Raw genomic sequence first — 14,239 nt, 5'->3', positions numbered from 1 at the left:
GCTTATCGAACAAGTCAAGACGTTTTCATCCCGGCTGATTATGTCTGCTGAGTCACAGTTTATCCAATGAAATGAAGAAAAATAAAATCATAGGATTCACAGAATGAACCCTTTTCGTGGCTGACATTTCGGCATCTAATAGTAATTACATTCAAAAACATTGATCATGGCTGCATGACATTCAGGTGTTCAAGTCTGAGGGCATGCTGGTTCACGGACATGGCTTACTGGGACACCTAAATGGAACTGAGCCATTGTTAATGTTATTAGTTACACCTGTGCTGAGAGTAACCCTGAAACAGTTTCCCTCCATTAAAGAACACTTTGCACATTGCTGTATGAGGCTGAGGTAATTCATTATTCATTTCATGTGCAGCTTTCATCCTCAGACTTGTATCTAAACTTGAAAATCAGGGGAAACAAAGAAATGCTAATGACCACAGTTCAGTATATAAAATACAAATATTAAACTTTTACTGTCTAACCTGTCTATTGTTTTCTTCCCCTGCATCTTTCCCCTTTGTGTGTGTGTGAGTGTGTTTTCTCTTATACCATCAACTTTGATCTGTTTCTACTGAAACTGTTTCACCTTCAGAAGGGCTCCATAAATCTCTCTTGATCTCCGCGTGGATGAAAAGGCAGGTCCGGAATATGAATCAGCTTCGGGCCAATCCGGATTGTAGTCAGGCATAGCAGCATCTCAAATGTCTTTTATCTGTCTGCAGGAACATATACACACACATACACACCAGAGGATGGTTTAGATTACAGGAAAAACATAGTCTGGGCTCTGCACGAACAGCACTTCTTGAATGTTAATCTGCTGCAGAGGATGGTGACTTTAAATGGTACTGAGGAGACAGACATATTTCATCATGGCTGCACTACAGTCAACAATAGACTGATAGGCCTTTTAATCTTTTTCTTATGAATGCATTTTACAATTTTCATTGTCATGAAGTTGCTGTTTTTGTCTTTCTGTAGAGAAGATACATTGTTATAAGATAGATAGATACATGTAGATCGATAGATAGATAGATAGATAGATAGATAGATAGATACATGTAGATAGATACATGTAAATAGATAGATAGAGAGATTAGATAAAGTGTGCAAGCGAGCTTCAATAACAAGCCATTAACGTCACAAAATCTGCTGACTACAGGAAGAAGGGGAGTGGGGATTTTAATTTAATGAGCTTGAGTATATTGCAGTTATTTCAGACTGAAGACATACAAATGCAGCATAACATTATACTTTCACCATACTTAAAACTGTAAAACGCACCAACAACGTTTAACCGTTAGCCATTAACTGCCTAAAATACACAGAATACACTGTGTGGCTTTCAAGTGTAAATTAACAGTTACTGGAACAGCTTCACAAAAATTGGAAATTGGAAAAATATTTTGAATTTATCCTATAAGTATTTATTGACAAAAAAAAAAAGGAAAGTCTCCTTTCAAATTACACACAGATATCACCCAGCTAATCATTATCTTGTCAAGTTGAAAAAAATATATCACTGTGCATTGTTCTTTCTGTGATGCACTCCCAGAAACACTTCACTTGGTTTGGCACTGTACCTATATGCCAAAAGGCTATGGAAGGACTTGAGTAGATTTACTATTGATAATATTGACTGATTTCACTTCATGCCTAGATAATGTTTTGTTTGGTTTCAATAAATGTAATGGAAATAAAATCAAAGAATATTATATTATTAACCTAATCTTTTTTTCTTTTTTTTAAGCAAAATCTCATATCCACAAATCAAAATGTAATAACTGTAAATCCTAATTTTTATTGTATTTGAAAATGAAACCAAGCAATACATGAAGACTATTTTCTCCTCCAAAAACAAGAAGGCTATCAAGACAATGAATGTGTGCACATCATTTAATGTATTTGAATGAATGAATGATGTCATCTGGCTTTAAAAAATAAAGTATTCTGTTTCATTTGTAAAAAAAAATTTACTATACAATTTCTGCTAGATTTACTATAAAAATCAGTATTGTGTTAACTTGTAACACGGTTGCCACCTCGTGCCTAAAATGACACACACAGTCTAAAGTTATTTTTGATCAGGCACTTTGACGTCCATGTGCCAAACAATCGGGGCCCTTATAAAATACCTCCACTTTTGCTGGGAAATGTAGTGTAAACAGCTGTTGTCTGCACTCTGTGTGGGACGCTCAGTACTACGACTCCCACAAACCCTTGCGGTGGATTCTCTCGTGTGGAGAGAGATGGCGTCTTCTTGAAGCGTACAAACATCGCAAGTTGTTTTGTTGACAAGTGATAAAGGTAAGCTTTAAAGCTATAAATGTTGTTAAGTTCACCTTCCCTCTGTTGTGTTTTATAAAGGGGAACCGTTTGACTCGAGGGAGGTTTCTGTGTTGAGTGTTTGGGCTGTTTTATTGAAGATAATTAGCCTTTTTGCTAAGTTGTTAGCTAACGTGAGAAGCTAGCTTGTTCATTCTGCATCACATCACTTTAAGTTGTTTACGTCCTTTAAGCGACACGCTGAGCTTTCTGAACAATAATACACTTTAATATGAAACTAAAACAAGTCTGAAACGTTTACTGTAAGACTATTAATGCAGGTTACCTCCAGATACCAGCAGGAGAGTTACATTGATGTAAAACACACCGTGGAGTCATTCACTATGTGTGACTGAGAGACTGCAGTGTATTGTCTGTTATCTAAAAACAGCACTAGACAATATTCAACTTCAATTTTAGAATAGAATAGAAAGCTTTATTGTCATTTTATTAAATACAACGAGATGCACAGTTGCCACTTCTGGTCAGTGCTTTAAAACAAATACTTGACAAGACTAAACGAGGCAGATAAAACATATAACAGGTAAAACACACACACAGTTATAAAGCAAATAAAACAGGTAAAGTAGATGTGATAAATAAATATAAACAGAAGTGTTACACTAGAAGTATAAAATATAAAAATAGATGTAATGTAAACAGAGGTAATTGCACTTATAATAAATAAATTGTAAACTATAAACTTCACATTTTCATCTTTAATTTTTCATCTATAATTTCTATTTTATAGTAAATCTAGCAGAATATGTATAGTACATGATAGGTCCACATTTTTTTTTTTTTTTACAAATGAAACAGAATAACCATTACATGACATTATTCATTCATTCAAATACATTAAATGATGTGCACACATTCATTGTCTTCATAGCCTTCTTGTTTTTGGAGGAGAAAATAGTCTTCATGTATTGATTGGTTTCATTTTCAAATACAATAAAAATGAGGATTTACAGTTATTCAATTTGGATTTGTGGATATGAGATTTTGCTTAAAAAAAGAAAAAAAGATTAGGTTAATAATATAATATTCTTTGATTTTATTTCTATTAATGCACGCTACCTCCAGATACTAGCAGGAGAATTACATTGATGTAAAATTAAAGCGGACAAGCCAAAAACCTGACACACGTGTCTTAAACCGTCATTCACTGTGATTTGTTTGTATCTGAGAGACTGCAGTGTATTGTTTGTTATCTAAAAACAGCACTAGACAATATTCAACTTCAAATTTTCATATATATAATTTCTATTTTATTGTCCCCCAGGTAAAACTTAATACAAAAAACGCGAAAAACTAAATACATGTTTTATATTATAATTTAATTACGTAAAACATATGCTAAAACCCATCACACCCAGCCAACATCTGTATGTGGGGCCCATGTGGCCATGGATTGTCCATGGGCTCCATAATGACCCCGTGCCAATTGTCCTTGTGGGTTTCATGCAGGAGCACAATGGGTGTTTTATGGGCCCAGTCTGGGCAACATACCCAAGACCCATCTCGGCCCCAGGTTTAAGTTCTATTTGGGAACTACATGGGGACTACATGGCCTGAAATATTGGTTATGAGTGGGTTTGTCCACAGTTTCCATGTTGGCCCCATGCACTAATTTACCATTAGTGACCCAATAGGACCCACACGGGTAGCCCACATGGGGAGCCCATGTGGGACCTACTTAGTTGATCCAAGTCGGCCCCAGATAAGATGCCCATTTTGGGCCCATACCCACTTGGTACCCAGTAACCCCCAGCATAACCCATGTGGGGCCCGCATAACCATGTTGGCTGGGCACAAGCAATTTATGTTAAAGAATGATGTAGTTGGCGCATGTTTAGTGTGACCATCGCTTGTAATACTTTTTGTGTTGCATAATTACATTTTTATGATTGGCTCCCACCTATCCACCTGGTTACTACGAGGTGGATGATAACCACCTCGTTATTTCCTCATAACAACCTTCTGTTTTTGGCAACAAAGAAAATAAAAAATAAATGTGACTTCTTTTATGCTTTGTCTTCTTTCAATCCATGTTCACATTAATTTATGTAAACAAAATATGTAGTATGACTGCACAAGTTACTGGAACCTCTAATACATTAACGGTTTATGTATTTATGTTCTGTTGGTAAAGTGTTTTTATCTTTTCAATTGCCTATACAGTGTTTTTTTGTTGTTGTATGGACTTAAGAGTTCAATAAAGTTGGAACATACAACTCGCATTTTGTTGTGCTGATGCTTAGCACTATAGTGAATGTGATTGGTGGACTACAACAAAAAAGTACCCCATTTTTCACTAACCAAGTACAAACTACCATCATGTATTATACATGGCCTGGATTGTGCTCACTGTCTTATCTGTAAAAGAAGGTTTGCTCAAAGGTTACCTTGTTAGAAAAAACTGTTAAAGCAAATTTAAATTTAACAGCATAACTGTGGGCTCTTCATTAATTTATGGCTTCTCAAAAGTAATAGTGCTATTCTTTATAAAAAACCTGGCCAAGTGAATGTCAAATAGCAGATGTTAACAGTAACAACGTGCTCTTTGTGTTTGCAGATGGTAGCCGACCCCACAGACAAGAAGGAGGCTGAATCCTCAGGGTCCAAAGACAGGGAGAAGAGGCGCAGCCGTTCACGAGAACGTAAAGTCTCACCTTTACGCAAACGCAATCGATCTCGTGAACGCAATCGATCCAAGTCTCCAGAAAGGTAACTTAAGTTCTAATTGTTGTGATTTTTGTTGGGCTGTCCTCGAACAAAGAAATTCTTAGTCAAATAACACGTCACATGTTTTTGTCGACTAATCGATTTAATCGTCAGATCTGTAAAACTGAGTTTCTCCACAAAGAATCACACAAAAACAACACTTTAAATCTTGTGTTTACCAGAGATGTGCTCAATAGTGTCTTGGAAAGTAGTCATTCAGCATGAAAATCATAAAAAAAAGAATAATCAACTAAAGAAATCTTAGTTGACTGAGACAAAAACAACTTATTAGTCGACAAATCGAGTACGAGGGGGCAGCCCTAAATTTTTGCACACACAGAGCATTTGTCTTATTTTTAAAAAATGTAAACATTGCATCTGATTTGTATTATAATGACAGAGACCGACGCATGAAAGACAAAGACAGAGACAAGGAGCGTGACAGAGACAAGGACAGAGAGAGGGGCCGTAATAAGGAAAGAGATGGCCATCGACGTGATAAAGATCGTCGTGACAGGTAATGCTGAAGAAGGATCACGTGACATGTAAATGATGATTCACCTTCTTCGGAAAAAAACAAAAAAAGTTTTGTCCACCACTCTGAAGATTCTCAAACAACTGTATAATCATTCACATTTATGCTACGTTCATGTCATATCGGAGTAATTATATTAATAATGCAGAAGTGTCAAGCAAACGTGGATGCTTTATGTCAGTCAAATGCTAAACTATCGGTAGCTATGTTTTTTATTTGTATTTACGAAGGTGTTGGTTAATAAAAGATGTTTCTTTTTCTGGTTCCTTTTTAATCATTGGATGTGTATGAGTAGGTTAGGTTACAATGAACATTTTGTTTTGGAATTATACACTGAAATTAGTAAAACAAACGAGGAAAGAGTTTATTATTATTTTGAAGACATTTGTTTAAATTCACTTTCCTTTGTAGAAGTCTCTCACCCAAGTCAAAGGAGGCCAAATTAAAGAGAGAAAAGGATATAAAAACAGAAGAGGATGAAGATGAAAAAAAGAAGAAAGAGAAGGTAAAATCTGGTTTTGCTGAATCTTTCATAGCGTTACATCGTTTCTTAGGTTCTTATTTTGGGTGTTTTGACCCGTGTTGCTTCTGTTCAGGTCCAACCTTTATCTTTGGAAGAGCTTCTCGCCAAGAAGAAGGCAGAAGAGGAAGCAGAGGCAAAGGTGAGAAGTTTCCTGAGGTTCACATTTGTCTTTTTGATTTTTTTTTTTACCCAGTTTTATTTTTTCCTCACATCTTTTTTTATTTTGCCCTTTTTCAGCCCAAGTTCCTCTCCAAGGCAGAGCGAGAAGCCGAGGCCATTAAACGGAGGGAGCTACAGACGGAGGAAAGGAGGAAATTGTTGGAAGATGACAGGAAGAAGAGGAGGATGTTCCAGGACATGGGTAGAAAAATGCTGGGTGCGTATCAGCCTCTGGTTCATTCAGTTTCAAACAATCTGCATGCTGTTTATAGAAGCATGATGATGGGAACTGAGAGTGTGTGTTTACAGAGGACCCCCAGGAAAGGGAGAGACGAGAGCGAAGAGAGCGAATGGAGCGAGAAAACAACGGGAATGAAGACGATGATGGACGACAAAAGCTCAGAGAGGAGAAAGATAAAAGCAAAGAGCTCCACGCCATCAAGGTTAGTTGGGAGAAATAGTGGTGCGCAGATGAAATGGTGGCTGTGACCGCCAATTTTAAATGTTATATAGATTTGCATTAAACCGAGTCTGAAGCCCCATTAGGACCGCCATACTCACTGGTCCTCTTGTAATTTAAATCCTGTCTAGAGCAAGGTCCTTGTATTTTAAAGTGGATCCCTGAGTTTTGCCAAAGAGCTGCTTGTTAGGGCTGCACGATATTGGAAAACACTGACATTATAATATTTTTTTCTGCTATATATATATTTTTGATTATGAAAATAAATTCACCCTCGTTTGTTTGAAAGTTAAATGTTTCAATCTACACTTTGAGAGCAAATTAAGAGGCTTGATAAACAATTTTGTACTCTAGTAAACAATTTAATCATAAACACATGGTTTTATAGATATGAATGTTGATGACAGCAAAAAAGTTACACCCACAAAGCGGGGTAAATGAGACAGGGTCCGTGTTTCAAGACGGGTGGGGTGGGCTGCTAACACCGCCGCCTACCCCTCGCTCTGATGACAGTCGCACAGGGACCCCTGTCCCTCGGAGTGAGAGCGGTGAGGATGAGAGGTGTTGTAAAGCACAAAGTCGGAGCCGCGAGCCACTTTCGCCCCAGGCCTTTCCAAGCTAACCTAGAGCCGGTCGTGGTGCACAAGGAGGAAATGCCAGCCACCATGACTGTCTCTGACCTGCAAAACGAGTAATGCAGTATATTACTCTTCTACTCTAGACTACAGCCGCAACATTCAGGAAAGTTTTTCGCAGGCTGTTGCTGTAGGGTGTGCAGCAGCAGGACAGCTCCCCAAAAGTGAAGCCAACACATCTCAATCACCCCCTGGTGACTGGCTGTTAGTTTAGGAAGCACTTGTTATGATATGCAGCTGAGTTTTCTACGAGTGGAGCACGCATTGTAAACGACAATATCACAGCTGATCATGTTCATTTAATTGAGGGAAGCCAAAATCGTGATCGCGATTAATATTCGATTAATTGTGCAGCCCTACTTTTGCTATTCAAGCACTGCAAACTGCAAACACGATCCGACTGTGTATTAAATTCCAACATTTGTAATTTACTAAATTTAATATCTGATCTTTACAGGAGCGTTACCTGGGCGGGCTCAAGAAACGCCGGAGAACTCGTCACCTGAATGACAGGAAGTTTGTGTTCGAGTGGGACGCCTCTGAAGACACCTCAGTCGACTACAACCCGATGTGAGCAAATATGAACTCATTGTATCACTGCAATGTGTGTCTGTTGAATTGAAGCAGGTCCTTTGTTTTGTTTTGAATGTGTGCCAGTCTGAACAGTAAGATGTTCCCAATCTGTCTCCCAGTTACAAAGAAAAGCACCACGTGCAGCTCTACGGACGAGGCTTCATCGCCGGCATCGACTTGAAGCAGCAGAAAAGAGAGCAGTCACGTTTCTATGGTGACCTGATGGAGAAAAGGCGAACGCTGGAAGAGAAGGAGCAGGAAGAGTGAGTAAAACATGGAGATGAGCTGCTCTGTTTGTGGCTTTAAAGGGGACAGTGGTGGTTTTCAAAAGCAAGTTTTAAGTTTTTATACCTAATCCCAAAAATATGGTATGTGTATTAAATAAAACAGTCTAAAAATGTGTTTTATGTAATCAAAAATGGTTGTCAGACACTAAGCAGACACAGTTTGTAATGACTCAACAACTTACTGACAGTATCTTTATTCTCTCCTCTCAGGGTAAGACTGAAGAAGATGCGTAAGAAGGAAGCGAAGCAGCGCTGGGACGACAGACACTGGTCTCAGAAGAAGCTGGACGAGATGACGGACAGAGACTGGCGAATCTTCAGAGAGGACTACAGCATCACCACCAAGGGAGGAAAGATCCCCAACCCCATCAGGAACTGGAAGGAGTACTGCCTGCCCGACCACATCCTGGAGGTCATCGAGAAGTGTGGCTACAAGGTCGGCACACTGAGTTTTCATAAGAGGAATATGAGTCTTTGTTTTTCACTGGTCCAAGTAAATTTAATCACTAAGAATGCCTTTTCTCTTTTAAAATCCAGGATCCGACACCTATTCAGAGGCAGGCCATTCCTATTGGTTTACAGAACCGTGACATCATTGGTGTGGCCGAGACAGGTAGCGGTAAAACGGCTGCTTTCCTGATTCCACTGCTCGTCTGGATCACCACCCTGCCAAAGATCGACAGGTAACACAGCCCAAATAATCTCAAGTAAACCCGCTAATAACTACATTTTCTTTACTCACATAACCGTCTGTTACACTCCTCTGCTCTCTGATTGGCTGTTCATGCAGGATTGAGGACTCAGACCAGGGTCCTTACGCTGTGATCCTGGCTCCGACTCGTGAGTTGGCGCAGCAGATTGAAGAGGAGACCCTTAAGTTTGGTAAACCGCTCGGCATCCGCACAGTGGCCGTGATTGGAGGAATCTCCAGGGAGGACCAGGGCTTCCGTCTCAGGATGGGCTGTGAGGTGAAACATTCAGCATTTACACTCGTGTTTCTTTTGGAGTCGAGTACAAATGATTAACATCCAGCAAGCGGCAAATACCACTAAAGTCTGTTCTGTTACTCTCTGTGATTAATTACAGTCTTGATTTATTTTGTTTGTAACAAAATGTTGAATAAATAAGTAATTATTAATTATATTCTCCAACACTAAGCCCTAAATATCAGTACACCTAGTTAGTTCAAGCACAAAGTATACTTTTCGGGGATATAAATATCTCTGTTGCCTGTCAGGATAAACACACAGACTGTTTTCTAATGCAGCGTCTCTTGGCAGGAAGCCCACTCCGCCATTACATTACACAAAGGTAACAATGCTTCGTACACAAAACGCACACATTCACCCACCATGTGTTTCCCTTCTCTAACAGATTGTAATCGCCACCCCCGGTCGTCTGATCGATGTGCTGGAGAACCGCTACCTGGTCCTGGGCCGCTGCACATACGTGGTCCTGGATGAGGCCGATCGTATGATTGACATGGGCTTCGAGCCCGACGTCCAGAAGATTCTGGAGTACATCCCAGTGACCAATCAGAAACCAGACACCGACGAAGCAGAGGACCCCGAGAAAATGATGATGAACTTTGAATCTGGAAAACATAAATACAGACAAGTATGTTTATCTTTCAAACGTGTTAATGTATAAAAAAAGAGTGATGTGTAGGTTTGTTGTGTAGGTGTCAGGTACTCGCACTGTTTATTTGTGTTTTCAAGCTTTATCCTTTTGCACCTTTCAGACGGTCATGTTCACAGCCACCATGCCTCCAGCTGTGGAAAGGCTGGCCAGGAGCTACTTGAGACGTCCTGCCGTGGTGTACATCGGGTCTGCCGGCAAACCTCACGAGAGAGTCGAACAGAAGGTGTTGCTCATGTCAGAGGGAGAGAAGAGGTGAGACAGACACAAACGTAAAACTGTAAACATCCAACGTATCATTTATCTTTGTTAAAAGTGTTAAACTGAGTGGTTTTGGATTGTGTGTGCCGCGCAGGAAGAAGCTGCTGGAGGTGTTGTCGCATGGCTTCGAGCCTCCCATCATCATCTTCGTCAACCAGAAGAAGGGTTGTGACGTGCTGGCGAAGTCTCTGGAGAAGATGGGGGTAAGTCGCTGTAGACTGGACCAGTGGGGCCAAAACTTTTATTATTGGGTTTTACAGAATTATACAACATTTATTATTATTATTGTATCACGTACAAATACAGCTGCCTTTTTATATAATGTGCCATCAAGGAACAAAGACGTGTATGTTTATAAAGAAGTGGGGAAAAACTGTCTTTAAAGCAACGACACTTTTTTTCTTTATAACATTAAATGTTTGTGTCCATTAAATAAGCTAAAGTTTAAGTTAGGAGACATTTGGTGCAAACATGGTCGAATTTAGTTTTCAGAAAGTTTTAGTTTTCATATATTTAATTTTAGTTTTAGTCTTTTTAGTCTGTTTTGGGCCAACTCACAGAAGTATGTAGCTTCATATGCAGTACATACAAAATACATGGTGTTAATATGGCCATATTGTGTAATGTTTAATCTTTACGCTACCTTAGTGAAGTAGTTGTGGCATAATGCCGTCTCCTGGAATGTCAAGTCCGTTCAATTTTTGTGGTTCAATGTTACGAGAGTTGACGGAAATTCATGCCGTCTCCTTTTTTTGGTTGTGATATATTATAGCTAAAAAAACTAAAACTGAAATGTATTTACGTTCATTTGTATTTTATTTGAATAATTTTTTTTTAACCAGGCAAAATCTTGTCTTTTTAGTTTTCTTAAAGGATATAGTTTTTATTTAGTTTCAGTTTACTTAAGATATTTTCACTGCTTTTTTTTCGTTTTCGTTTCAGTTAACTATAATAACCCATGTCCATGAGTCTCAACTGTTCTTTCTGTTTAGTGCTAATCAGTAAAATCTTAGTACGCACTTTGGGAACCACTGGACTCCACTTTCTCAAATGGCTCATGTCAGTGAGCTGGATTTCCTCCTAAAATGCTGAAAACATAAAACAAAATTTAACCTCGGGTTGTCTTCTTCACGCAGTACAATGCTTGCACGCTGCACGGTGGCAAAGGCCAGGAACAGCGAGAGTTTGCGCTCTCCAACCTCAAGGCGGGAGCCAAAGACATCCTGGTGGCCACAGACGTTGCTGGTCGAGGTATCGATATCCATGACGTCTCCATGGTGCTTAATTATGACATGGCTAAGAACATTGAAGGTAAGAGGCCTCATTCTCAGTATTTACTTTTTCTTTATTGTTTGTGTTTTTATTTTACATTCAACATCGTAATTTGTTATTTATTTGGGGAAAACAGTGTTGTAGTTAAGAATTCATTAAAAGTATTTATTAAGCCATGTTCTTGTCCTCCTCCTGTAGATTACATCCATCGTATCGGTCGTACGGGTCGTGCTGGAAAGAGCGGCGTGGCCATGACTTTCCTCACCAAAGAGGACGCGGCGGTGTTCTACGACCTGAAGCAGGCGTTCCTGGAGAGCCCGGTCTCCAACTGCCCTCCGGAGCTGACCAACCACCCGGACGCTCAGCACAAACCTGGAACCATCCTGACCAAGAAGAGACGCGAGGAGACCATCTTTGCCTGATTTAGCCCAACTGTTTCCACACAAGTAGGACTTTATACACTGAACACACACATCAGGGTCTCAAACTGTTTTAACGTGTTGTAGCTGAACAGTCTCTATTTTGCCTTCAGGATTTAATCTCCAGGTAAGATTTCTTGGTTCTTTTTCCACCTTGCCTCCCTTGCTTTCGATCCGCTATAGTCTCTGTTAACGTTGCAGAAATCATCGCCGCACTGGTTTGGGGATTTTAAGGCTCAAACGCGTGGGCAGCTTGTCATCGATCATCGAGTGTGAATTTGAATATTTGTACTCATTCAAAGATGTGTAACTGTGTACTCCGTGGTAGATGTTTTGTTTTGCTTCTGTAAACATGAAGAGATGATGTAACTGATCTGCACTGCATAAATGCTACTCTTCAGTTATCAGATGTGATAAATACCAGCCAGGATGTGAGTGGAGATGAGTAGTAAGTGCTATGTTTTTATGAATTTTCTGTTACCCATAATTTGAGTTTCGTGACTGTTTAAGAGACCAATGCCAGAAGTGACGGTCATTTTCTTTTGCATCCTCTGACTAAATTGCAATTCATCGTTTTAAATATAAACATTTGTATGAAGTGAATGCAGCACATTTGAGTGATATCTTGGCTCATAACTGTCTGAAGACTTTTTCAATAGTGTTGTGATCAATCTTGCGATGCTGAAAAGGGGTTGAAATCTTCCATCATGTACAAAAGAGCAAGCTTAAAGCACCCCAACATAGAGGCACGGGAGTAGTGTGGAGTTTTGATTATAAATACTTTATTGGTTACATGGCTTGTTCACCAAACATTTTCAAAAAACGGTTTTGATCCCGTCAAACCAAATCAGGAGGTAATTCCTGAGTCTGACCTTTTTAAATGCGTTCATTCAAGTGCGTGTGTGTCCTGCTTGGATAACTGGGACCGCAGGTGGTGTGTTGGCAGATGATGTGGATTTATTCAGAAATATGAACCCAAAAAGTTTTGATCAGAAACGCTCCAAAAGGCAAAAAAACAATCACAAAATAAAGGTAAACATTGTACAGTATGTTTTTGAGTTACCTGCCAAGACTGATTGATAATAATAAATTATGAACAAGCCATGTAACCAGTAAAGGCTTTTAATCAAAACTCTGTTACTCCTGCTGCTGCCTGAAGTTTGCCCTTATGTTAAAAGGTGCGTTTGGTTTTTTTACCTCTGTGGTACCGAATGTATAAATAACCAGTCAGATTATCTCTGCATTTCATAGACAACAGCTGCCAACCACCATCTTTGTGTTTTAAAGGGATATTTTGGGTGTTTTGAAGTGGGGTTGTGTGAGGTACTTCTCCATAGTCAGTGTATTACCTACAGTAGATGACGGTCAGCACGCACCCAGTTTGGAGAAACAGACAGGAGTTAAAGCACAGAACCAAAGCAATGTTTGTTTTTTTCGCCGCGTTACCTTGCCGTGAGAAAGCCCTACAGTCGATGTTTCCGACGGGGAACTGAAGCTGTTATCTATGCTTCCACCAAACCAACCCAAAAAAAACGGTAATTCTCCTTTGCAGAACATGGGAGTTGCTGGTCTACCGCTGCCTCGATTGGTTAGTTTGATGGTGTTATTGTGACTATGGTTAGTTCGAATTCACCAGCAACCCCCCCCCCCCCCGTGTCCTGCAAGGTAAAATTGCTGTTTTTTTCCAATGGAGTCTGGTAACTTTGGCGAGAGCATAGATGGATACAACGGCTTCAGTTCGCCATCAGAGAGGGCTGTCCAACAGCAAGGTAAAGCGGTGAAAATATTCTAAATATAGTGCACATTATTGATTTTTTTAGGTGAGCCTTCCTTTTAGGTGGCTAAAACATGTTTTGCTGCCGGCCCCGTCCACAGCAGGACATTGCTTTGGTTCCGTGCAGGAACTCCTGTCTGTTTCTCCAAACCGGGGGCCCTGTTAAAGACCCTGAACGACATTTTCTTATTCACTGTAGACGATGAAGCTCCCTACATTAACGCTATATATGTTCTGCTAAGAAAGCGCCAGATTAGAAATTTGTCTATTTGTCCTTTCTCACTGATTTTAACGGGGCTTGTGATGTCCTATATTTCTGTGCACCAATCAGAGTTTAGCAACACTTAAACATGAGATTTGCTGACAGTTATGTGGCTGTCAATAAAATACCCACAAAGTCCTGAAAAAGTGGATTAGGTGAGCTTTTGAGTGGGAAACTCTTGATGAATAATAATACCTACGGATTAATTATTTTTCTTACCTTTAACTTTGATTTTTGCTTATTTTGCCTTGAATCAATAGGCTTAAGAATTGAACCCAAGCTTTCAGGGGCTTTAAATGACTTGTAGATAATCACTGTGTGACACATTAAAAGTCAGAGGATCACCAAAGTTATTCTGATTAATCCTAAAGGGGAACATGTATATC

The 14,239-nt window shown here is 39.6% G+C and overlaps 1 protein-coding gene across 1 annotated transcript; it reads left to right on the top strand.

Moving 5' to 3' along the window:
* Positions 1–2,170: 2,170 nt before the first annotated feature.
* On the top strand, positions 2,171–12,420 carry ddx23 (DEAD (Asp-Glu-Ala-Asp) box polypeptide 23). Its single transcript, XM_074643750.1, has 17 exons — positions 2,171–2,310; positions 4,907–5,058; positions 5,456–5,572; positions 6,002–6,095; positions 6,187–6,252; positions 6,351–6,489; positions 6,582–6,715; positions 7,825–7,937; positions 8,060–8,203; positions 8,438–8,663; positions 8,765–8,910; positions 9,018–9,195; positions 9,602–9,844; positions 9,969–10,120; positions 10,221–10,329; positions 11,263–11,437; positions 11,597–12,420. The coding sequence occupies exons 2-17, from the start codon at positions 4,907–4,909 to the stop codon at positions 11,818–11,820; spliced, it is 2,412 nt and encodes an 803-aa protein (XP_074499851.1). The 5' UTR covers positions 2,171–2,310; the 3' UTR covers positions 11,821–12,420.
* Positions 12,421–14,239: the final 1,819 nt, after the last annotated feature.

Source organism: Sebastes fasciatus, chromosome 8, assembly GCF_043250625.1.
Source record: "Sebastes fasciatus isolate fSebFas1 chromosome 8, fSebFas1.pri, whole genome shotgun sequence".
NCBI classification, from domain to species: domain Eukaryota; kingdom Metazoa; phylum Chordata; class Actinopteri; order Perciformes; family Sebastidae; genus Sebastes; species Sebastes fasciatus.
The sequence above is the reverse complement of the archived record's forward strand: the minus strand, read 5'-3'. Positions and strand labels throughout refer to the sequence as shown.